This window comes from Phalacrocorax carbo, chromosome 22 (assembly GCF_963921805.1).
Source record: "Phalacrocorax carbo chromosome 22, bPhaCar2.1, whole genome shotgun sequence".
Taxonomy (NCBI): Eukaryota; Metazoa; Chordata; class Aves; order Suliformes; family Phalacrocoracidae; genus Phalacrocorax; species Phalacrocorax carbo.
This window is the reverse complement of record NC_087534.1, coordinates 6,176,101-6,202,673: the sequence shown is the minus strand read 5'-3', so window position 1 is coordinate 6,202,673 and position 26,573 is coordinate 6,176,101. Positions and strand designations below refer to the sequence as shown.

General features: G+C 45.8%; 1 protein-coding gene across 1 annotated transcript; it reads left to right on the top strand.

Moving 5' to 3' along the window:
- The first annotated feature begins 2,921 nt into the window (after positions 1 to 2,921).
- On the top strand, positions 2,922 to 25,875 carry MATN1 (matrilin 1). The gene is made up of 8 exons (XM_064471159.1): positions 2,922 to 3,120; positions 6,210 to 6,556; positions 14,775 to 14,997; positions 17,541 to 17,666; positions 17,956 to 18,369; positions 20,281 to 20,433; positions 22,922 to 23,002; positions 24,547 to 25,875. The coding sequence occupies exons 1-8, from the start codon at positions 3,033 to 3,035 to the stop codon at positions 24,594 to 24,596; spliced, it is 1,482 nt and encodes a 493-aa protein (XP_064327229.1). The 5' UTR covers positions 2,922 to 3,032; the 3' UTR covers positions 24,597 to 25,875.
- Positions 25,876 to 26,573: the final 698 nt, after the last annotated feature.

The window sequence follows — 26,573 nt, the reverse complement described above, 5'->3', positions numbered from 1 at the left end:
ACCTCCGTCCTGAGGACAGTCCCAATGGTCACGCTCTGAACAGAGATATGGAGAGCAAGGGACTGGGGTGCAAACCCAGGCCAGAAAAAACCCATATGGGTGCAGGCGTTGTCTTTCACTGTCACCTCCTTTGCCTTGATACAAAGCACCTACACGCCTTTTCTCCTCCATCTGCAGGCAGAGACTATACAACGGGACTGTTGTTTGGGGAAGAAAACCCCCTGCATACGCACACAACAACTGCCCGTCGGTCTGAAGCATTTGATTTCAGCAGGAGCAAGGTGGGACCAGGATCTTCTGCTGCCCATCCAGCAGTGGCAGGAAAGAGGGGATCTGGTATTTAAAACAGGCAGGTTTTTTAGGAAGGAGACACGGACGTGAGTGTGTTGGAGGCAGAGGCAGGGCCTCCTTGTGCCAGGACACGTGAAGCTTACAATTGTGGCTCTGCAGAATGGCAGGGCCGCCCTGGGGCCAGCATGAGCCGTTAATGGTTTGTCTGTTTACGTTGCAAGCAGGCTTGGGAAGAGTCTTAAATGCATATTTTCCTCTTGAAATATTGAATCCAGTGTTTTCATTTTTGGAGGCCTGGGGAAAAATCATGTTTCATATTTTAAAAATAAATACCGCTTTTACAGAGGTATAAATGCAGACCTATAGTATCCAGCACACCTTTGCCTCTCGCCTTATTTTCAAAGCTTTAATGTTGCTTGTGTGCCACAACCTCTGCTAATGAAAATATTCACCTGAAATGTATTTATCTTTCTTTGCTAATTAACAGCAAAATGACACAGAGCAACTTTACAGTTTCCTGTACAGCCATAGAGACTTCATTTACGGAGGGCTCTGAATGATCCCTATTCATGGCAAGCAAGTACTGTCTGCACCAATAGATCCTTGTATGCATGGCAAAGCAAGAGGAGAAACCCCATCGCAGACAAGGCTGGAGGTAAAATCTCCTGGATTTTGTGCTTTTATTTCACTTTGTTCCCGAAAAGTCATAAACACGTGGCTGTAGCCATTCTACATATTTGGGGAGCAAATGTACCTCTGTGCATATAAACACACAAGGCTATCGGTGAGTAGTATTTATACATATTAGCACTCATCTACATTCACGCGTATATAAACACATGCATGAAAAGCATGCATGGAGGAGAGTTATGTGCCCGCATGTATGTGCCCACGTGCATATTTATATACATAGGCACATTCATGCGATCATGTTTATATGCATGTATGGTCAAAGGCATATGAATTTATGCACCCATTCACAGGCATAAGCATTTATATAGTTTTCATACCGAGCTCTTTGTGCATGCCCATGTATACACAAATGTCTGCATGTGTTTTCTATACTACTCCATGGTCATAATCTGCAGTTTCACATCCTGCATGGCAGCCCTTTTAATCCCAGGGGCTCTGAAATAACGAGCAAATAAAATAAGATGCCACCAAGCTTGGAAAAGAGCCTAAATCACAGAAGGAGTTAAAATAAGAGAAAAAAAAAAAAGCTCACTTGGAGCATTTGCTCCTTCTGGTTAAAAATTTCCAGGTAGGTCCAGAGATGGAGGAAAGGCTGTGATTGATGGTGTGTACCTGGGAATATAGCGGTGGGACAAATCCATGCTGATTTTTGCACGAGAACATAACCATCTTTTAATATTTTAATTAACACTTTTAATGTTGAAAGAGTTAAGAATAGCCTGGCAACTTCACTAGGGACAGGTCCTTTTTTTCCTAATCAAAGAGCCTTTCTCCACAGGAGCTCTCGGTCTCTGTTGAAGCACTTTTGGAGTAAAGAGTGACTCTGGATAAGGGAAGAGAAACTGGACTTTGAAGTAAAGGTAGTTTGCCATAGCACTGCACTAACACAATGCAGATGAAATGGATGAGTGCTGCAAGGGTGTGCATCTGGAAAGGTGAGCAAAGAGTAATCCGTCAGAGGAGAAGGGCTTTAATCAACTGACAATCGTGTAATACAGTAGTTAAAAAAAAGAAAATAGATGCACTGCTTTGTGATGAACCCATCATTAAATTCATCTTACTCTAGTACCAAATCTCCCTGCTGTTCTTCCATAAAGAAAACATTGGCTTTCTGCTCACTTGCAGCATCATCAGTCTTATTTGTTGATTTAGATTATTGGCTTTTTGTGGCAGGAGCTGTATCTCCCTCGTGTGTACAGACCTGAACGCTACGCTGTAAAAAATAAATCAAACTTCTAATCTGTCTGTCTATCCTGAGTTTCTTGTCTATTTATCTAGTTTAGGCTACTGAGTTCTTTCCTTCCCTCCCTGCTCTCCTGCACAGGGGCACAGCCTCATACAGAAGTAACTGTTTCCCGCAGGAAGAAATTTGTTCCGCATCCTACGCATTCGCCCCTGCCTCCCCAAGCCTGGCTCTCCTCTTCCTCTCCCCTCCTCCTGCGACTGAGCATTTGCCCGCAAATTGAGCCAAGGAAGCGAAGCCCCCCAGTCCCACAGGCTTGTTTCCAGCCCTGTGCCTGGCAAACGCAGGGACTGAGAGATGATTTGTGTGACCCTACTCCTGTCCCCCGCCTCGCCACCGCCCCCTCCGTGGGCTTTGCTGCAGGAAGGACACGAGCCTGGCACACTGCAGACCGTTTGCTTACTGTGGCAAAGCTCAGGATTTGCAGACGGGAGCTGGTGATTGACAGGTTAACCCCAGTTCCCCAGGGCTGGTTTCACTGGTCCCACTGTTACGGTCCCAGATTCCCCACATACCACGCCGTTGCGGGTCCCTTTATAGCTTCCCATCCCCTTCGCTGAGCAATGAAGCCATTGTGGAGGGGCTGGGGGCCAGCAGGGCTGGACATCCTCCCCCTCCCCACCTTCATGCAATATTTTCTCTTAGTCCTTCTTGCTTGTCCCTCTCCCCACGGTGCCCCCCGCCCCCAGCACTTCACACGTGTCAGGGGCTGGCCCCATGCCTCCCCGAGGAAGGGCAGGTTAATACCTCTGGGCCAAGGCTCCTGCTTGCCACTCTTCATCCAGCCTCTGGCTCCTCCGCAACCATGGACAGGATTTTCTCTGCCTTGCTGCTCTCTTTGCTGCTTCTCCTCCAGAGCTATGGAGTTTGCGGGGCACCTCCACAGCCAAGAGGTAAGTGGGAAGCTCAGCGGCGGGATGCACGGTGTCGGTACTCTTCCTCTTTGCCACCAGCCTGCTTCGGAACTGGGAAGCAGATGAAGGAAAAAGAAATACCCAACATCAGTCAGGGAAGCAAAGGAGCTTTCTCAAATATTTTCCCAAAGCAGAAAAACCTGGAGATGTGTTTGCTTCTGCCCTGTCGCATTGTTTTAGGGAAATGGCGGGGGGTCGGGGGTCTGTAGAGAGGCGCAGCAAAGGTGGCATCAGGTCAGCCCTGGCCCCGCGGGTAGCATCAGCCTCGGGGCTCGCTGCTTTTGGCTGGAGGAGGCCCAGGCAGGAGAGAGGCTCCGCAGCTCTGCAGCGGGCTGTGTTTGCCAGGAGCTCGAGGAGGAGCTGGCCAGACACCCCGAGCTCTGGTTAACCTCACTGAGCAGGAAGGTCTGGGTCAGGCTGCTTAGGATGGGCCTTTCCTAGGTTTTACTTCATCCCTTCTTGAGCAAAATCCTGCTCTGTTTGTCTTCCAAGTGGGGTGTGAAGCAGCCAGACGGGAGATGAGCTGCCTGCCCTTTGAGGTTGCACACTCTCTAACTCCTAGGCTGCAATTAGTGTCAGCAAGTACCTGGTAGCGAGGCAGCACCTCTCCTCTGCCAGGGGCAGGATGCTGCTGGGGGCTCCGGCCAACCCGGGGAGCTCACTGCAGGAGAGGTGGCCAAGGCAAAAATGACTGCTGGGCTTTAAAAATGTGTGAATGAACTTATGATGACGCATAATGCGTATACCTGGGCAGATTGACAGTTGTAAAATAGCGTGACAGCGACTGCAGTCAGCTGTTGCTTATGAAGGGCAGTCTCCTGGTGCACTGGCCAGTTTCTCCTCAGTAATTTGGAAAGGGAGCGTTACCTCTGCTGCAGAACCGCCAAGCGCTACCGAAGACAGGAAACTAAACAGACCAGTCATTCAATTCAGCTCTACCGTGAGCAATTGCTATTTCTAAAATAAACACCTTTTAATTCTGAGTTACTAGGCAGGTTTCCTGTTCTTTTAAGGAATATGGCAAAGATGCCCTAAGAGATATTTTCTGCTAAATCAGTGCGTGAAGTTCAGCTATTCCTGAATAACTTCAAGTGTGGACATTTTTAAAAATAGAAGACGATTTTATTTTCAGTTTAATTCAACTTGAAAATAAACTATGCTGAGCCAAGATGTCGCTCAGCGCAATCGTGCCTGACCGTCACCTCCCGCAGATGACCAAGGCCTGTCCTGCAGACCCTGATGTGCACACAGTGGCTGTGACCAGACAGGCTGAAATCCCAAAGTTCCCATCTGATCTCTCCTCTTTTCTCTTCAATTCCCTGAAATATACTTCACTCATAAAAAGAGGTTTAAAATGTTATTTAGGGCAAAATCGCAGAGCTTCCATGCAAAAAAGAAAATATACTTTAAAAATTCTATTGGTTCCAACTGTTCCTAGGGAAGAAAACCACATTTCTTCCTTGGTTTTTACTAAAAACAGAGGCGATTCGTCAGCAACTGTGGCAAAGGGGAATCTGCACTTTATTTCTGGAGGAACTGATTGCAAGAATTTGAGCCTTTCTCTGTACCTTCATTTCTCACCTGTAAAATGGGCATAACCAACCCCTGGTAAAGGGTTTGCAATGCTGTAGATGGACTGCCAAGTGGGTTTTTCCTTCCTCTGCAATGAGTCATGGTGGCAAGGCAAAAGTCACCCACATGGGAAGAGGTTATATTGCATTTGAGTGGAAACTGGAGCATCTGACAAAGTAACCACTGCCTGCTTCCCTTCTACACACAGCATCTTTTAGCAAGACCTTTCTGGGCGCCAGAAGCAAATTCAGCATTAGTGTCTCTCAGGAAACTAACCTGATTATATTCTTTATGGATATATCGCTGGGTATTTATTTTCATCTGTCTGAAAGACTGAAAGCTCCATTAGATTTCACACTGAGGACTAGCTATAATATTTATGTCATAATTTGGAACAGATTTGTTGGCCCAAAAGCTCACATTTAGAAATCTGTCCACAGAAATCTCCTTTATGATATAACCTATATCATCCCTCTCTGCGGAAATCAAATATTAACAGAGCACTTGATGCCCTACAGAGACAGGCTAAATGATAGAAAAAAATTAACGGAACAGAATGCTATAGATCTGGTGGGGAAAATGGGACAATTCATTTAGAAAATCATAAAAAATATCAGTCCTTTTTATATTTTGCCACAGCTGAAGATTAGGATGGAAAACAGTATTAAACAGAATTTAAAAAAAAAAAAATCACTCGGTTCTTTGCATTGCTAATGCTTCCTGTTTATATCATTCACATTTCACAGTGGATATTCATGTCTTAGTGTAGAGTTGTAGAGATTAACTGTCAATTACGTGGTTCTACATCTCTCTATTGGATTCTCCCTCACCAGCCCACAGAAATAAAACAGGGCTGGTCTTTGCTGTGTTACAGTATTTCATTATTAGTGCCATTAGCTGAAAAACAGGAGACTGGTTCATGTTATGTTCGTTAGTTAATCTGGGTATCTTGATTCACAGCTGAACCCGAACTGCTGAGTTTCATGCCTGCTTCTGGTCATGCATGATGAAGATATAATCTCATTAATTAATATCCATGTGGATTGCTTATCCATGTCTGAAATGCAATAACTCCTTTTGAGATTTTGATGCAGAAAAGCACGCAGAGGCTTCAGGTCACAGCTTTATTGCTCCCTCCATGCTGCCATAAGTGAATTAAGTTTCATGTAGACACTAGCAATAGCCTGGGCTTACACGTGGGTAGCCCGCTCCCACAAGAGCAGCGCTGCTTTCTCACCAGCTCGCTCCTTCAGAAGTACAGGTTGTCAACTGGTGGCTGGGCTTTTCTTACAGACACTTTCCTGTGAAAGGAAAAAGAACATTTAGAACTATTAGGTTAAAGTGGTCTCGCTGGGCCTCTCTGAGACAGGCAGAGAAAGGATTGAAGCTTGCAGGTCCTCTAGCCTCAGCTTCTGCTCAAAGACGACCATCCCCTCCCTCCTGGTATACTTTTCCCTTCTTGTTTTATTTTTCTCCTCCCTCCTTATCCTTTCCAGGCACCCTGTGTAGAACCAAACCCACCGATCTGGTGTTCATCATCGACAGCTCTCGAAGCGTGCGCCCACAAGAGTTTGAGAAAGTCAAGGTCTTCATGTCCCGGGTGATCGAGGGGCTGGACGTGGGTCCCAACTCCACCCGGGTGGGTGTGATCAATTATGCCAGTGCTGTCAAGAACGAATTCTCTCTCAGGACCTACCAAAGCAAAGTGGGGCTCCTGCAAGCGGTCCGGAGGATAGAGCCGCTCTCCACTGGGACTATGACTGGCCTGGCTATCCAGTTTGCCATTAGCCGGGCTTTTAGTGACTCAGAAGGGGCCAGGCTGAGGTCTCCCAATGTTAATAAGGTAAGCAAATTATCCATTTCTTGGACACTCCTTCTTTCATGTGGCGCATCATGGAGCGATTGGAAAAATCAGAAAAGGAGGAAAGGTGATTTTTTTCTGTGCTTTGAGTGTGGGGGGTTTAATTGTCAAAGGTGACAAACCTCTGGGAGGAAGAAACCTCCCAGCTCTTTGAAAACAAAGCTCAACTTTCTTTTGGCCACAGCTGGCCACAAGTTGCCGACATAAATTTAATCCAGCCTCGCTCTCTCTCCTGTCTGCATGGAGGGTCTGTCCTTTGGGACGTGGCTCCCTGCTTCCAATGTACCTGCGACACCATACCACCCTGAGATGATGATCTTGGCCAGGTTTGCTGGGCGTGAACCATGCTCACCTTCCCCAGAATATTGTAATAAAGATGCTTCAGATTCCACCATAGTAAAAAGTGAGGTGACCTTCTGAAAGCTCCCACTGAAATGGCCCCTTCCAGCTGCAGGATTAAAGCAAAGTGCTGTTTCGGTGTCTTCCTCTGCTCTTCCAGTTTCTCAGAGGCTGGCTGATGCCTATGGCTTCCATTCTGGGTATTCTTTTTAGGTACACAGTCTTTACGGGCCATTTAGGGTTTAAGGCTGTGGTATAAGGTCAGCTTAATTCTACACGTGGCTGCAACAGGCATTGCTGCTCCCGACCCATATTCCCTGTCCAGAAAGCTCAGTCTTAAAAAAATTATTCCCCAGATACTTCATTCATTCTCTCTGGATGTGACCATGAATGAAACCAAACCTCAGGCCTGTGACCGTAATCAGGAAAACTCTCTTCTAAGCTTGTGGAGAGTGTATATTCTTGACAATAAGTGTTTTAGCTAAACATGGTGAACGCACTTTCTAGGCCTTTATGTCCCATGCCAGCTCCTCTGGCTCTCTGCTATGAGACCAGACAAGAAAAATAAGCAAAGGCATTAGCAAGCAGCTAGAGCTTTCCACCAGCTGGACAAAGCCCAGCTGGTGGAGCGAGGAATCTTGGAATTTTTCTCCCAATTACAATATTTTTGGAACATCAGTCACTTTCCATTTCTCTCACTGTTAGTACTGCTCTAGGGAGGGCAGAGCAGAACATGGAAAACCTCCCCAGGGATGGCAAGTCAAAAATAACACTGAAAAGTAAAAAATAGGCACTGGCAAAGATGTGCCAACTTCAAAAATCAGCAACCTGAAGGCTCTGCTGGTCTGGAATTCACAAGATATCTCTAAAAATGAGGCTGTCACCTACAAGGATGATTTAATTAGATGCCCTGTGTGCTCCCTCACTATGTTGCACTATAAGCAACTTGCAAATATGAATGAATCAATCCTCATACAGTCTTTTATTGCGGTACTTGCAGGAGGGAAAATTCTATGTATCCTTAGCCTAAACCTGGTTTGACACAATAGGAAGAAAACCAAGAGTGATAACAGGAGAAAAATAATGCTCCAATAAACTTTCACTAAGTCTCATTGACAATCCGCTCCAGAGAGAGAAGCTGGTGCAAAATATGATTTGAGAGCCCGGCTCTCACAGGGGAACTCCAACACCTAACTGCAATGGTTTTTATTCAAAAGGAGTGACATCAGCTTGTTTGCCAAAGTCTCTGAGGTTCACCGAAAGAAACCATAGAAAAAATGCAGGCCATTATTAATATTATATTGTTGTTATCATTATTTTTTTAGTAAAGAGCTTTAAAAACCTTTAAGTGCAAGACTAATTGTTCTCATTCATTTCACTGAACTACTTCAAAGAGACTAAGTGTGGATTCAGCCTTTAGCTCAAATCTGCTGTTTTCTGGAGGTTCAAGCAACCGTCTGTTGCTGCCAAGATGTGTTTTGCTCCTCCCCGCTTTCCCAGCAGCAGAAAGTCTGCCTCAGGGCCGCGGCAGAGACAGCAGCGATCCATGCTGCCACTGCTCTCCAACGCCTTTGGAAAGGACTCATTTCTCAGCTCAGGGCTGCCCAGTTTCTCCAGGGATGACTTCACTGAAGAGCTGTTGCAGCTATTGCATGGGAAAGAGATGTTTCCTCCAGTAAAACCACTCCAGGGGAGCTGCTGGGAAGGTGACAGGTCTCCAGCAGAGCCCTTCTGCTGTCTCAGCCTGGACAGAGCACCCTATGGTGGAAAAACTCGAGCAGAGTGGGTGCTGCAGGTCTCCTCTAAGCAGGATCATCCATAGCTACACAAAACCAGTGTCCTTCTGTCCAGAAGGAAAAAAAGTAATGGGAAATGTTTGATTTTGTTGGGTATTGTTTAGCACAAAACCAGACAGCCAAACTGAAACCAAAACAAAATTATCTGGATGATAATATCTGTTTCTGCTTTTGAGAAATTTTTACTCTGATTGAAGTGCAAAAATTGTTTAATAAGAAAAAAAAAACACAAGAAAGTCCCAACAGTTTGAATGTCAGACCACAGAAACATTTCAGTTCTTGAGTATTGATAGGCCAAAAAAGACATTTATTTCTCGCTACTTCCAATATGCCCTTGCAAAAAGGCTTATTTCTCATCTCACGCCATCAGTCATTGTTCCAATGTCCAGAAGTGCCAGAAGCAGCTCCAAGCAGCAGAGAGGTTCAGATGTGCTTCTCCTGCCTCCTACAGTGTCAGCAGTGGCTGCCCACTGTGCAAGAGTAAAAGTGGGAGCGATGCGGGAGAGGGCGGAGGCTGCTCCTTCCCCTGGCAACGGTCAGCTCGCGCTAGAGGTGTGGTTAGAGTATTTGCTTCTGAGATGTGCCTCACAGGATCACAGAGTCGCAGACTGGTGGGGGTCGGAAGGGCCCTCTGGAGCTCACCCCGTCCCACCCCTGCTTGAGCAGGCACCCCCAGAGCAGGGGCACAGGGCCGTGTCCAGGCGGGGGGTGAATGTCTCCAGGGAAGGGACCCCACAGCCTCTCTGGGCAGCCTGTGCCCCTGCTCTGGCACCCGCACAGGGAAGGGGTTTGTCCTCACGTTCAGGGGGAACTTCCCGTGTTCCAGCTTGTGCCCGTGGCCCCTTGGCCTGGCGTTGGGCACCACTGAAAAGAGCCCGGCCCCATCCCCCTGACACCTGCCCTTCAGATATTTATAGGTATTGATGAAAACCCCCTGCAGTCGTCTCTTGTCCAGTCTCATGTGATCAGACTTCCAGTCAAAGCTGCTGAGCACCTTTACAGATACATGAGGGTGCATGAATGGTGCCAGTCCATGCACAAAGTTTTCTTTCCAAAACCTGGGAGCTGTTGCATGGCTGTGCATCAACAGAAATCACAGGCAGTTGCTCATTTGCCATTAAGTGGCCTTTGGGACCTGAGAGCTCAAGGTATTTGAAGGGCTCCATCCCTTTTGTCTGTCTTCTTCAGTCCAGAAGATTTACTTGTAGGGAAAAAACAGTCAGGGGCACCAAGATGGCTGAAGCTGTTCTCCTCACCATTTGTCCTCTGAGCAAAGGAGGGTGGGCAGAGGGGCAGCAAAGGGAGTGAAGAGTGTTTCATGCATTTGCCATCCCCCACATGAGGAGCTCATTACTGGAAGAGTAATTCCAGTGCTCTCCGTGGCACCGGTGATCCCACACTGAGCACAACCATGGCACAGCCCCAGCAACCCCCACAGGGCCCTCAGATCTCTGACTTGGGCAGACATCCTCACCCAGCAGATGGAGGAAACCAAGAAACAGGAACCCTATGGCCAGTCGTTGCACGTAGAATGGTACCTGGGTTATAAATGAAGGATCCTAAAAGAGGGGTCTGATTTCCAGTCTTGTTGTATGAAGGCAGCTCCCATTGATTTCACTGGTTTTCTTGTTGTCTGCCTTTCAAATGGAACAAATAATGGGATCTTTTCAGACTCACTTTCCTCTAGGACGGCTGCCCAATCCATTCACGACCCTCAGACATCTCACCCTATTTCTTTATTTTCTCCTGTCTTTGTCTAATTCCCCAATGTCTATTTTAAGTAAAGGCGACCATGTTAGGTCAGGACTGGGACACAATCCTGTTTTCTACAACACTACTATAATACTTTCAGTATTAGTCTCTATTTTTTCCTTAATACAGCCTGACACCTTACACGCAGCATTGACCATTACTGTAGATTGAAGAGACATTTACACAGAGCTGTCTATGAAAATGCCTGGATCTTTAGCTAACTAGTCCCTTCCACACCATTTAAGTAACCCCCTTCCATGTGCACTACTTTTCTGCTCCTGTCTACTCTGCAGCTGGGCTGCCAGACAACTCACTCAACAAGCTCTTGCAATCCTTGCAGCTTCCTGTCATCTCAGTACACACAAGAGCTGCTGATATGCCAAACAAGCCTTTAGTTTAAATATCTGAACACTTCAAAAAAATCTGATTTCTTTAGTGGCTTACTGCAGTAGCATGGCTGAAGCATGAATCTTTCTGTGGACAGTGGTACAAAGACCTCTAAAGCTCTTTTATCTCCCTGATACTTGCTGGACATCTGAAAAAACAGAATAGGAGTGGTCTTTTTAATGATTTATCTTAAGCATTAAAAAAGAAAAAAAAATCACTACAGGTTATTACCTCTCTCCTTCCACCTTGGACCTGGTCAAAGAACAGAATCACAGAAAGGCTGAGGTTGGAAGGGTCCTGTGGAGGTCATACTGAGCAGCCTGTCCCTGCTCAAGCAGGGCCTAGAGCTGGTTGCTCAGGACCATGTCTGGACAGCTTTTGAATACTTCCAAGGTGGGAGATTCTACAACCATTTGCGTTCCTTGGTTCCCTGGTTGTTTTTCTACTTTTTTCCATAATGCCTTGAAGTCCAGCAAACTTCTCCCTTCTGTGACCCTCATGCTGCTCAGGGTGACCCCGTCATCTGCCTGGGAGGAGGAACAGGTCACGCAGTAATTCAGGGAGGTGAAGCTTCCCGAAACATTGGACACAGTCTGTGCTCCTTCACACAGCAGACATCCAGCCAGACCTTGTGAAAATCGGTGTGATGATTGTCAGCCATGTGGGACACCGGTCAAAGCATCACGAGATCATTCGGTCTGGCTGTGCTCTGTGCAGCAAATGTCACCCCGGGACAGGGAAAAGCACTATTTGTTTCTGTAGGAGCTCAGAGTAAAGTCTGTTTATACCTTTGTCAAAAACTACAGGGGTTCCCAATTACTTTTATCTTCCTTTAGGAGGAACAATAAATAGATCGTCAAATTGCCGAGAAAATCAAGGGCTTATTCAACTTTCTGCCCGATTCTCCTTTCAGTGCTGCTACAACGGTCATGTTACCCAGGGCATAGCGAGACAAAGCTACCTCATTAGCTGCGGGGTTGCCTACACATGGCAACCCCCAGGTATGAACACATAGGGATGCCCGTGAATACCTTGGTGTCTTAGTTAACCAAGAATAAATTGTGTCATGAGAACACGGGGGATTTCTGTAGGACAGAACAGGAGAAGGATCCAGAAAGTTAGGAATTCACAGGAAAATGAAATGTGGTTGGTTAAAATGAGTAAAAGTTTTGACCTTGAAAAGTAAAAGTTTCTGAGTTTCCTCAGGGCAAAACTGGAGATCCTGTTCACCTATTTGAGACAGCAAAAGCATTCACCCTTTCTTAATCCCTCTCACATGGCTCCCTGCTAAGTCCAGCACAAGCCCCGCGCCGCAGAGCAGTGCCAGCCTCTCCAGGATGCAGCGGGTGCTCCTTTCCTCCGACCTGTCTCTTGCTCCTTACCAAACAAGGCACACACCAGGACTCTCAGCTTTTTAAATGAGACAAGGTCATAATACAGAGAATTACAAAGAACCTGTGACTGCAAATAATGTGGAGGTAGGTTTTGAAAGCAAAATGATGGGGTTTTCTCATGCTGGAACTCACTGCCTCAGGCTGGCAGGGAGGGGGAATCCTAAGAAAAATCAGAATTTCCTAATTATCAAGAAAACAACGTATGATACCAAGATCACTTTGTACTTGTTCTACTTCTTACATTCTTTCTGTAAGCACCTGGTCCTGGCCATGGTCTCAGAGACACTCCCTGGCTGGTTGGCGCTTGGTCTGACTCACTGGTACATTCATTTTAGCTGTGGGTTCCCTGGTTAATTCCCGATGCCTGATCCAGACTCTTCATACCCAGAAGTTTTGTTTTCTCTGACAGCAGGTCAGAAAGCAACATAAATTTTGAGTGCTGTAGAGTAGATTTTCACACAGATGCATTATGAAGACCTTTCCCACCACATCCAGATGTGGATGCTCCTCCTGGGTCATATCAGGAGCTCAGGCCTATGGGAAGATGCCACCCTGATGTGAAGAACCAAAGGAACGGCTTAAACTTGGAGAATCATCTTATTTAGGCAGAAAAATGCCGGGAGGACATGCAACACCTCCATCCTGTGACAAACACTGCAAGAAAGATACACAGCTACTGACAGGAACCTGTTCATAGGGCCGTGTTCCTCGCAGAAGCTACTTGATAATACATCTTGTTTCCTGACAGGTTGGCTTTTGATAAGCTCTAATTGGCGGCCCCTGTCTCAGCGCTGCGGCCTGTTCGCAGCGAGCAGGGCTGCTTCGGCGGCGGCTGAGCGGCTGAGTCGCGGGCTCTCTCTCCTGGCAGAAAGCACGACTGCACGGCGGGCTCTGGTCCAGAAGCCACCCGCTGCTCCTCCGGGCGAGCTTTGATTTCCATACTCATTCCCCTTTACAACACACACTGACATCTGCCACGGGTGACACTTTTCCTTATTTTGGCCACAAGCAGAAGTGAAAAACTTGAATTTTTTTCCCCCCTTGGAATCAGCCAGTGACAGAATTATGATGCGACCCGGAATTTTTAATTCTGTAGCCCTTAGGAAGTGCAGATAATCACCTGAACTTACAGCCCTGCACCTCCAGACTGAAAAGCTCTACATTTTTCCTGGTTCACCCACATTTTGCATAGAAGGAAAGCTCTGAACGGGGCAGCGGATTACTTTAATATTGCAGTATTACTGCGGGACAGATGGCTGCAGCATTCAGCCAGCCCTCGGCTGATGGGTGGGCAGAGGGGGAAGGAGCCGCTTCATCTGCATGGCCAAGGCCCCTTGGGCACGTGGGGCAGGGAGCCCCGCTCCTGGCCTTACCCGAGATGACTTTTTCTCCTGCCTGAGGATGTAAAACACCCATCACACTGTCCTAATGGAGCAGCTGGTGGGTCTGATTTTATCCTCAGAAAGATGGAGAGCATATATGGCATAGAGGAGAACAGCAAATACTGCCTTGATGACCAGATGACAGCTCATTCAAACTCACTGTTGCTGCCAGATAGATTTTTTCCCCCCCCTTTTTTGTTTGATGTTTCTTTACTTTCTATATTACTGAGCGCATTTGCCTGTGATGTAGAGGTTTTTTCTGCTTAGTGGCTCACCTGCTCCTGCTGATTCTATTTCTCCATACTGCATTACATCCCGATGATTTGCTCTGGAGCTGACAGTGGTGTCACAATAAAACAGTTGTGAGGAAAAGTGGCAGGAGTAAATGAATTGGCAAAGAACAAAAATGAAGGTTTTTGTGACAATGTCACTTAGCAGAAGAAAAACAAAGAGGAAAATGGACAATCTAGCAACAGGAGCAGGACTCTTGGAGGCTTTCCACCGGTTCAGGGCTCCATCTAATCCAGGGTGAAATCCAGTTCCCACTTTAAAAAGCTGTCAATTTAATGTTAGCGTTAGTAGGGGTAGGATTTCACCTCTTCTATTTATTGTGGAACAGGGAATCAGAAATCATGGCAGGCACTGACAGGCATCGTGACCTTGGGCAGATCTCTTCCCCTGTCTCTGCTTCAGCTTCTCCATCCATAAAATGGGGAAAAGTCTTCATCTCATGATGCTTCCATTACATTTCCTGAGATTCTTTCAAGTTCCATACTGAGTCAGAGCTGTCCTTAGTGTCAGCTGGGGGTTCATGAAGACACTTAGATTTTGGCTTGAGCATTAGTTTGCATATGAAGAACATAACCTTTACTTTGGTTCCCTTAGGGGCGAGATGCACCAGTTGTCCCTTAATTAAATCAGTCACATCCATGGCAGTTTAACCTTTCCACTGCAAAAAGAAACCCCACATAAAAAACATGGCTTGTGTGACCTCAGGAAGAATGGGAAGAGGGGGAGGAGGGGTTGACATTTCCTTTTTCTTTAATTTTAGAAATGCGAAACCTCCTTTACTAACCCAGCCCGTTCCACAGCAATAGTGCTATTAACACCTAGTCAAGCACACACCTTGCCTCTGCCCTCCTCTGCTTAGGTGGCGATCGTTGTGACCGATGGGCGTCCCCAGGATGGAGTGCAGGATGTGTCAGCAAGGGCCAGAGCAGCTGGCATCGAGATCTTTGCCATCGGGGTTGGCCGGGTGGACATGCACACACTGCGGCAAATTGCCAGCGAGCCCCTGGATGACCACGTGGACTATGTGGAGAGCTACAGTGTTATAGAGAAGCTGACCCACAAGTTTCAAGAAGCCTTCTGTGGTAAGTCCTTGCCACAGCCCCGGGTTCCTAGCCAAGAGGTACAAGTGGCTGCCAGCAAGCTTTTCACGTGGAGGTTGTAGGTGTGATCAACCTTCATCCAGCTGCTTCCTTGCTCCAAGGACCTGGGTCTGCAGGGGCACGAAGCAGCAATGGAAGAGAGAGGCTCTTTGAAGTTGCCTTTCAAGAATTTCAGGGGTTTTTTAGGGAATTTCAGGCTTTATTTAGAGAAGTCTCCAGACTTCATTTGCACTGAAGAGTTTGTAAACATGACTGACGTACTCCTTGAGGCATTGAAAAAGAACCTGGGAAACATGATCTTTATATAAATAAAATCATTGTCCTTTTGTTTAAGCCTATCTGGGCAGTTCCGAGAATCTGGCTTGTAATTTCCCCCACCAGTATTGTCATCTGAATTCCCAGCTGAGCAAGGGATGGTTTCACTTCCCTGCTAGAGGCTGAACGGCCTTTGCCCGGCTATGCTGTTGTTTTTGCAAGCCTTGTGAGGCAGGAAACTCTCCTGGCTGGTGCAGTTTCTAATGCCTTTCTGCATAGCATATAAAAAGAGCCTGACTATCCTACAAACACATATTCACTCCTACATGAACCGGTGAATGGAGTGAGAAAGCTTTATTACTTTCAAATGTACTCACAAGACTGTAGGAGGTGGTCTATAAATATCCATTTTATGTGCCAGCAAGAGAGGCCTGGGGGTTTCGCACACACATCCTGCCGAAGCACAGACGTGTGGCAACACTTTTTAAAAGGTGCAATACACCACGGTGCCTGTGGCAAGGCATTGCGAACACATACACGCAGATGGACCTGTAAAACTCTCCGAGACCAATTTCTTCAAGAGGTGTAAAATTTCATGATTCAACTTTCAGGCTGAAAATGATGGGGGTGAGCAGCTTTTCGTCAAGGAAAATATCTTCCTTCGTAGGAAGGAGGAAAATTTTGAATATAAAGTGAGTCATGTTTTATAATCAGGTGTCACTGCACCAGAAGCTCATGAAAGAGGGGAACAAATACTACATACTAAAGGGTGGATAGAGACAAAATTTGAGACGGTGGAATCCAAGCCATGAATATTTGTAGGAGGTTGTGTTGGCTGCCCTGGAGTCAGAAGTCAGCTGGAGACGGAGAGGCCTCACAGTGTGTTTTGAAATTCAGGCATTGGTGTCATTTAAAAAGATAAAGACAAAAAAAAATCCTTTCTGTGCCTTGCTTTTCAAATTTGTAACATGCAGATGACAACGTTCTCCCCATGGTAAAAACCCTCAGAGATGCATCTGACGGAAGCGTTGTGCTAAGGATTATTATAGCTAACAGAGAACAGCACCATATTAACTGCCAAGTGGGCTGTTATCGTGCTATGCAAGCAGCTGCACAAAACCATCCTTGGAGATGTACCCAAACACCACCTGCTATTGCAAAGCAGGGTTTGTGGGTACTGACAGCAGGAAGAACTGTGCGGCACTGTCCAAGCTGTTTCCCATAATGCTCAACAAACACATGGGAAAAAAGGGAGACCCTTGGCAATCTAGCCACTGGTTAGACTAGTAATATCTCTGTAGGCTTCAGAGAACTCAACCTGAGAGCCCAATGTTACAGCCACCTGCATGGTTAGTAATATTCCTAAATATACAAGCTACACATCTGCTGAAAAGGTCTACCAGTGTTGGCACAATATGCACACATGGGACCTGGGAAGGCCAGAAGAAGTACAAAATACATGCAGAGCAGAACACAAACAGCTTGAAATAATGAATAGAAGCCCCTTAACTTTGAAAGACTTTGCTCCACTTCCCATCATTATGACAGAACCAGAAATGCTCATTTTTCTCCACAGATTTCCCTGGTATCTGTAAACTAATTGCTTCAACCAGATCTGTTTCAAGTTTGTGTTCCATCATCATTGCTGTAGCCATGTCAGTGCTGTCGGTCACCGAATGCTGCTGGCTCAGACTGCTGCAATTCAGCTTCTGTTTGCTCAGCATCTCAGGCGTCACATCCAGGTTAAGATCAGCAGGCAGAAATGTTTGTAGAGAGCAAATCTGGAAGCTGAGCGTGCAAAGATAGCTCCGAAGCGAATTCCAAGTACGTTTGGACATAAATCCCACGCAGTAAAGAAAACTGTACACGGGGCTGAACTCAATAATCATAATTGTGCTACATAACTGAAAAAAATGGGTATTGGCCAGCCCCAATGGTAGGTTGGAAACAGATCTCAAGCAGTAGCTTTGGAGACTGAAGTACCTTGTGATATGCTCAACAGGCAGACGGTTTTTGCCCTCAGTATGGAGACTGTTTCTAGGCCGGGTGGTGCCGTAGAGTCAGGAGTCCTGTGAAAATTTCTCCGTGCCTCTTGTATCTCAGTCACTACCCAAAAGTAATGACCTCTGCTGCCTCGTCTTGCTGCAGAGCGCGTTTAGTTGTCACTGAGCGCACGGGACAAATATCGTGCCTTGTGGATGGGCTGAGCAGGCGCTGGGTTGAGAAGCCTTGGCATGGTCTCTGATTTTAATCTGCGCCCTTGCTTGCAGTGGTATCAGACCTGTGTGCCACTGGAGACCACGACTGTGAGCAGATCTGCATCAGCACCCCAGGAGCGTACAAGTGTGCTTGTAAAGAGGGTTTCACGCTGAACAGCGATGGGAAGACCTGCAGCGGTATGTAATGATTTTCATTTGCGCTGAGCTGAGCTGTGATCTGCAGCGATATGGTGGTGATAGGGCTGCGACAGGATAGACCTGTTCTGTTCAGAAAAGGCAGAAGAGGAAACCATGCATTTATAACCAAGAATTATTTTGAAAATTTTAGCGTGCTTTGTTGTTAAGTTTTGATTGATTAAACCTATTTCATTAACGATAAAATTACTCTAGGGTTATATTGTCCTACATAATTAATTGGGGTCTTAGTTGCTGTCTTCTTTTGCCCTCTTCTCGTATTTTGCTTCAGCTTGCAGTGGTGGGTCAGGATCTGCTCTGGATCTCGTTTTCCTGATTGATGGCTCCAAGAGTGTGCGGCCTGAGAACTTTGAGCTGGTGAAGAAATTCATCAACCAGATTGTGGACTCGCTGGAGGTGTCAGACAAACAGGCCCAAGTTGGTCTGGTTCAGTACTCCAGTTCTGTCAGACAGGAGTTTCCACTGGGGCAGTTCAAGAACAAGAAGGACATCAAAGCAGCAGTCAAGAAAATGGCCTACATGGAGAAAGGAACGATGACAGGCCAGGCTCTGAAGTACCTCATTGACAGTTCCTTTTCCATCATCAACGGAGCTAGGCCTGGGGTTCCCAAGGTGGGCATAGTCTTCACTGATGGGCGGTCACAAGATTACATCACTGATGCTGCTAAGAAAGCCAAAGACTTAGGTAGGTCTCCTGAATTCTGTGGCTTGTTTCTCCCTTGCCCCAGGTACTGCATCTAGTGTCAACCTAGGTATGACTCTTCCCCTGGAGATGTCTCTTACTTTGGATAGAAACAGGTTACTAGAGAGGGACTTTGTCAGGCTGTTGCCTGACTGTGCTTGCACGCTCATAAAGAACTTGGAGCAGCTCTGGCTGGGGTTCAGAGAAATCTTGGTTTGCCAGCAGCTGGTTTTTGTTCCCACAGCCCCTCTGTGTCTTTGATCTAAGTCTGCTGCAGGTGTCTCTGCTGGGCAGGATGGAGTTTCACACATTTGGCATGGGGCGCGTGCTGGTCTAGCATGCTTCACACAAATGTGAAGGGAAGGACAGGGAGAAGCTGAGGATTTGTCTTAAGTTAGTAATGAAAGTCAGGTCAGCATCAGTGGTACTCTCGGAGAGGCAAAAACGCCCATCAGAGAGCCCCTGGGAGAGTAACAGGAGCTGTAGGGCCAAGTGTGGCTTGGCTGTAACAGCCTTAAGGCCTGGAAAAAGAAAAAGAATAAATAAAACAATAAATAAAGCAAAAACACAGATTAAGGGAGTTACTCTGGACTCCCTGTCCAAATCCCAGACACACTAATAAGAAACTTTCTTCAGCTTCTACTGGAATATTAAAAGTGCACAGCGGGTCCGTATTGATATATTTATATGTCTAAACACTGTGAAGTATAAATATCTTGAGATCTGCCCCTTTGCTGACCTGCTGAATAAGTTCCCAGTCTCCTGACATCTCTGTGTTAAATGGATGCAGCCCATGTGAACATGCTCATGAATTGCTAAATCCTCTACTTCCTTTTAACTTCAGTCGACCACTAGATGGGACTAGGGTCTAGCACATAATAATAAAGGTCAGGTACGAGCTCATGAAAAGCTGATGTTTACAAAGCATGTTGGTATATTATGTGGATGTTTCGCTTTTACAAAACAGAAGGTCCTTATAAATGGTATCTACGGAAATTATTCCTCTGTGGTGATAAAACTTTATGCCTTGTTTCTTCCTCCTCTCTTGTCCCTACGCAGAAATCTCCAACATCTGCTCATAAGTGATTCTAGTGGTATAAATAACAAGATGCTTATAACTAGACTCCAAACATGCTCCTTGAGTTGAACTTTGAAAAAAACAAATATTGGATACATCCAGAGGCAGAAAGACAAGGCAAAAAGGAGAGGAGGGGAAAGCATTGCCAGTCCCTAGACATGGAAAAGTAGAGGCAAATATTTTAAAATAGGGGTTAAGCAATGTCACCGTTCAAGTCAATGGGAAAACTGCAGCTCAGTTCAATAGAAACTAGTTTAAGCCAGAGATGGCCAATAAATCTCCTGGCAGTGAAGCATAGTACCTGGACATGTTCTTAACTCACAGTATGGGTTGCTCTTGACAGTCTATGTATGACTTGCAATTTTAGAAAGAAATTCACCTACAATTTTGCTGAACCACAGGTCTCCATTGCACCAGGGACTTTGCCACATAGGTTAATTAATGGTGGCTGCGGGCTATTTTGAAAACTTCCAGTTTCCTTTGCTGTTTTCCTTTGTTTCCCTACTAGCTGGATGCATGATCCTGTCAAGGTGTTATGATCATCTGTCCTTTCTTGTGTCTCCAAAACATTGTTCTTGTGGTGAGAGTGGTCATTGTCTGGATAATTCCAGTAAGACTTTGCCTGCAAAGAGTATTCTGGAGCCCTGGTTGACCGGCTTGAAATAAATCTAGAATAGTAGAGGGTAAAGGGATTCATTTCCCAGTTAACATCTGCAGAGGTGTGTGGAGACCGTGGTCCAGCAGGTGAGCAAGGATGCACAAACTGACAAGGGGTTGGTACCAGAGCAGCGAGATGCTCCGTGGCTGTCCAGCTGACAGGCTCCCATTGCTTGCAGGCTTTAGGATGTTTGCTGTGGGAGTTGGTAACGCAGTTGAGGATGAGCTGAGGGAAATTGCTTCAGAACCAGTAGCCGAGCACTACTTCTACACGGCTGACTTCAGAACCATCAGCAAGATCGGGAAAAAGCTGCAAATGAAAATCTGCATCGGTAAGAGTGGGAGATTGGGGAAAGGGGGGATTTAGTCATAGAATCCAGGCTGGAAGCAGAAGGACAAAAATGCCCCTTCAAATGGATGTTACAAACTCACTGTATCGAGTTTGTAGGGTACTTGGATGGATCATGAGACATCGACATTTTGGGTGGTTACCTGAACCACAGCCATGCCTACACCTACCTCATCCATCTCCCCTCTCACGAACTGCCTTCTCCTTCCCTTCCTCCGCCCTTCTCCCCTTCTCTCCTCCTCTCCCTTCCTCGTCAGTAATGATGACTTCATGCTGTACCAGAACCTGAGAACAGCCAAAAGTGACATAAGGAAAGAAGAGTTGCTCTTAAAAGAGAAGCTAAGGGTTGATTTATTGGGCATCTGAGTTGAAGCCTGCTAACCACTGGCTGCTCCTACAGTCAAACAGGCACCACAAGGGTGATGCATTTCAAGCCAAAATAAGCATCTACTATCTTCCACATGACTCATAGGTGTCTAAATTTGGGAGACATGAATGCTAAGTTGCCCAGGTTTGGATAGCCTAGTGAAGCAAAGGCTGAGAGGACTGACTGGAACACAGGCATGACAAGAGGAGGTAAAGAATAACATAAAAGTTAAAGAATATTAACCTGTAAATAACCTGAGTCTAAAAATTGTTAAAAAAAAAAACTGTCACAGTTATTCTGGATTTTTATTTTGAAGGAACCATATACCTCCTATGAAATATTGGCCCTTGCAATGCATCTGCTTGATCAGGCAGACCACGGTGAATGTGAAACACTCAGGCTTCATTTCAGACATTGAATACCTTGCAGCACTGCTGAGAGCTACGCTGCCGGCCTCATCAGGGACTTGGCACTCTCTTGTGGAGACTAGGTGCTCAGGCTCCTTTATCCTGCCAGGCAAATATTTCCTTCTAGTTCCCAGCAAGATACACTGCACACAGCTCTGATGGGGCCCATTTAGTCCCCAAGAAAGCTCTGCCAAGCTCAGCTCTACTTTCAATTAGTGTAGACCTGCTCTTGAGTGCCCCATGACCTCCACTGCTCTCATGGCATGCAGAGATGCTCTACAACATCAACTGGACGAAATAAGACACATTGCCAAATGTTAATCTGCTTTTTCCTTTTCTTCGCGATTTCTATCATTATTTGTGCCAAGACTAAGAGACACCCATGTAAATATTAGTGGCTTAGCAGAAGGTGACTCATCTGTTTTTCTTGCTGAATGTATATTAGAGGGAAAAAAGTACTGAGGAAGTTAGAGGCCTTGCCTCAGGGAAATCATATTAGGTTCTTGCTCCACTATAGACGACCTGGGCAAGCGCCCTGCTCTCTAGATTCCTGAAGATGGGACCCTCCTTTCCTCCTGGGGAAATCCAAGAGGGACAACACCCTCCAGGGTCCTGTGTCTGCAGAGCCTGGTAGCCGGCTTGCGAGACAGAGAGTCTCTTTGCCATGGCTACTTTAAAAAGCAGGAGTCAATCCAAGAACAAGATGAGAGGATCCATATGAAAACCCCCAACATGTTGTATTTAAATATCTTTTGAGAAAGCAAATACTTTTAGACTTCAGCATTCAAAAGAAGTAAAAATAGGTTTTGGAAAAAGTACTTGTTTGAAAAAAATTCCCTTAACATTTGAGTTTAAAGAAAAAAGGAAAGGAACTATCTGTATTTGTTTGATTTCCAATGCCAGCTTGTATTTATCAACAGATGGCTAGAAATCTTCTCTTAATATCCAGCTTTAGTTTACTCATGACTGGTTAAATTCCACTGCATTTTTGTGCACCTTATGTCCTTTCCCTTAAGAAGTCCATCTCCGGTTTACTGCTTCCATTTGCCAGGCAGTTGACCTGAGTCAGAGTGATCTTGTAAACACCCCCTTTGTTTCCCCAGTCATCTCAGTACCCTTTTTTGCTCCTATTTCAATTTAAACTGATTTTTCTTGAAGAACATATGTAAATTATCGACATAGATGAGCAAACTGATTGATGCACATTGCTCCGCCTGCTCAAGAAACGGAAAGCTTAAACAAGACTTGACTCTCAGCCTGTACACAGCACCTCCAAAGTTTCATTTCACAGAAGTTTACCAGCAGCAAAGCGTACGGCCCTCCATGGTGATGTTATTGGGCCTAAAAGTGGCAAACAGATTGTTTTGAGCACTGTATGTCGTAAGATTCAAATTCTGGGGGGCAAATTTGAAGCACCAGTAGCAGAGCTCAGTGGGTTTTCAGGAAACTTGGAAATCCAGGAAAGACAATTTTGTGCAGAGCTTGGCCTATATAACAAGAAAATGTGAGATTCTTTAGTCATCTGAGGTTAAAGCCAATGTGATCAGTCAGATAATTAGAAGGAAAGACATTTTGATTTCCTTCATGTCTGTGACAAAGAAAATAAGAGTTGCTTTCTTTCACTTGTCTCAGTGATTTTGATTTAATCTCTTTTTTTTGTGCAACTTAACGCAACTTCTTGATATTCTGATCCACAGAGGAAGATCCATGTGAATGTAAATCTATTGTGAAGTTCCAGGCCAAAGTAGAAGACCTCATAGATTCACTGCAGCAGAAACATATCCTTCTGAAGCTGTCTTTGTTCAGAACTCAGTGGGTCGGGTTGTGCTTTCAGGGGGGACCAGTGGGGAAGGTCTACACGTGGGGGAAGGGAGTTGGGCAGGTGTTCAGGAAGCTGGGAAAAAGGCATTTGGGTTATACGTGTCCATAACAAGAATCCCTGCACCAGAGTGCGCAGCTACTGCTCTGACACAGAATAAGTAGAACAAAACCAACAGAGCCAAAGTAGAATATGTCAAACCATTGCAAGATAGCAATGAGCTGCGGGCACCAAGACCTAGGTCAGTTTTTAGAAAGATGCTTAAATGCTGCCGCTGTGACGGCTGTGGAAGCATGGCTCATGCACGGGCTGCTGCTGCTGCTCCTGCAAGCTGCGGGTCCTGTGAAGCAGGCCAGAATGTGAGGGCTGAGAGCAGCGGTGGGTGACGCTGGCCTGTGAGCAGATGGCACCACTGGTGCACACGTGCAGCTGATTCACCCAGTCATTAAAACTCCATGGACTGGATTCTTTTTATCTGACAGGAAATGTCTACAAGGAGAACATCCGAGTAGGCTGCCTAAATTCCTCCACAGCACTGGAGGGGAAGAGGGTCTTCTAAAGCAAACCACCTCTGTATAGTCGAGGGTCTGGATAAACTCAGAGGGATAGGTCCAGTAGTCAGACGGACTGGTCCAATTTCTCCCAGCTCTCTAAACCTCAGTTGCGAGAGGCTGACTCTCATGTACCTGCTTGCTGCAAACATCTCCAGTGAGGCGAGTTGGATCCCATCCGAACTGAGTTTGTGGGACTGCATTTTGCCATGCTGGGTCCTGTCACATTGCAAAAAGAACATAAGTAAGTGATTGAAAGAGAAACAAGAAAGAAGTTGTCGATAAGATGCAAACGTCTCATGAGGAATTAGTGAAACCTTGGGGGGGGCTCACACAGGGCTAGGGACATTTTTCATTACTGACAATAAGGAGAGAATATAATTTTAAAAGCAATGTCCTAATTTATTCACACATTTCTGTGCTTTGCTATGGCAGTTGCACGGTATATTTTCTACTCTTTAACTCAAATTGAGTGAAATCCACGACTTAGGTTATGCGAAAGGTCAGAGTAAATCAGTAGTTCTCACCCAGTAGGTTGCCGCTCTCAGGCACATCATGAAAAGCAATTAGTGAAAAGAGCAGGAAATTGCAACGCACTATATAACTCTAAGAAAAGCACTCCGCTCCACTCTTCATGCAACCCATACTGCTCAAGGTCAGGGATTCTGTCAACCACTCAAAACACACCCCAATCATCCTCACATTTTTTACCCTTCCTTTTATAGCAAATTCATAGGTGCATGCGAGCGTGCGTGCCTGCATGAATATTTCTACCTTCAATAAATGTTCATCAACCTGGACAGTTCTGGAAATGCTGATGACAGCATTCCTCTGCTACCTGCTCCCAGCAAGGCAGCTCCATTCGTTACCTGTTCTGCAAGCCAGGGCAGGACTTGAGCAATGAATCACTAATGTGCACTGTCATTTTTTCCCCTTAACTTAACTTCCTCACTGGAAGCTGTGGCAAAAAGGATCGAAGCCCTGGAGAACAAGATCATCTAAGATCCCGAAGCAATATTATTTCCCTCCTTCCTAATGTAACAGAACTAGAACTCCTTCACTTACAAAGGAGGGCAGCTCAGCCACAGTGTTATGGCCAGCTTGTATTGTTTTAAAGAGTCTAGTCTACCTGCATTTGTTTAAAAGGGAAGAAGTATAACAGTAGAGCAGACATTGTGTAACGGGCAGAGCACCGTGTGACTGAGCGCTACACCATGCTAATGTTTGTTGCGTCATATAGAGTGCATATATTAAAAAAAAACTGGAAAGATTTGGTTTTGATTTAAAGCTTAATATATATATGTGTGTTAATAAGTACTTGACTACGAGTTCTGTGAATCCTCGCTGTGTTCTTCTGCATCTTTTGTTTCTATGCATGGGATAATTTAATTTAAAAGTCACAGTGACTTGAAATCAACTCAGATGCTGAGTGTAAAATGTCAAAGCCTCTGATCAGCTTATTATTGTAAGCATGACGCATTTGTTGGTAAGTAGGTGAAATATAGTAATGATCTCCGAGCGTGCGTTGCGGACAAGATAGGATAGGATGCTGCTGCTAGCTGGGTTTATCTATCGCTGCTGTACAATATAAAAAGGAAAAAAGCTCAGCTTTCCTAGCCAGCGAATGCTCTCACAATGTCTCAGTGAACTAGCGCCTGAGCTAGACCTGTTCTGGGAAAGCCCTGATAACGGGCAACGAGCCAGCGGCCGTGGCTCTGTGTAACCAAGGTGGTACTGTTACACCAGCCCCAGGAGATGAGCCCCCGCTCCTCACCTCTAGTCTCCACGTCCTCAGCTGAAGCTACAAAACGTCAGTAGCACCTAAACCGCAGGGAGCCGCCGCTGGAACTGCTGCCGATGGAAGCGGTGCCTTCACCTCTGCGGCGACCAGCGGCTCGCTCGCGCCTTCCTTACCCCACAACTCTAAGCACCTTCAGAGCCAGTAAGTTCATCTCAACACCTTTCAGACTCTTCTTCTGTTCCTGGATTCCTGGCACTGGCAGGACAAAAAACCCGGTGTGGGCTGGAGGCATCTAACGCTGCCTGTCTCCTATGGCTGTGGGCCGGCTGGGCGTGGAGCGGGGAGGCCACGTCTATTCAGGGCACGATGGCACGCCATTGAATGTGAGCACAAGGGGTTGGGTTTGGAGGGGGGGGATTTTTATTTTTTTGTATCAAAATATTTATACTTGAGACTATGTGAAAAGCTTTTCAGAATAACTTCGGCCTGTTCACAAATGTCACCACAGCAGATGTGTTTTGGGTGAATATTAAAAGTATGCTGAAAATATTAAAAGTGAATTTAACTTCTTTCTTTGTGTAAGCTTTGAGGTAGTTGCCTACATCACCACCTCTCTACAGTCTTGGTAGTGGGTAGGAAAGCCTCCATCTCATGACACAACCTTTTATTTCAATGGAAGAGAAGAAACAGTTCCATAGAGAAACTGAGACCCTTCTCTCAAAACAAAAAGCTTCTTTTATAACAAAAATCATTTATTGTGCTCTTGGACTTGCAGGAATGAGTCAACACATTTCCGAGCATTAGCTCAAGGACTGGAGTCAGTTCTTGATACCAAGACCTCACCCTCTCAGTCAAATCTTGTATACTGCAGATCCCAGAGTAACCCCTACCAGCTCTGATCTTCTAGGGATAAGTTTTCTGTTGTCTAATTTTACACATATAAAATCTAGACCTCTAAGCTTGAGCTTATTGTTTGTTTCTCAATAGAAATAGACACCACAGGGCACGCTTGTCAGGATTATCTAAGGTGCACCTCTTAGGGAGACAAAGCAGCACCTGAGCTTATTTCTCTTTATAGATCACCACTCCTTCAGACTTACCCAACTAACTTATAAACACCTCACACGGGGCAACTGAGTCTCCTCTACTGCCATCCAAGGGATCTTTTTTCCTGGTTATGTGGAAACACCTTTCATCTTAAAGAGAATATATTTATAATGGGGGAAGGAAAACCTCCA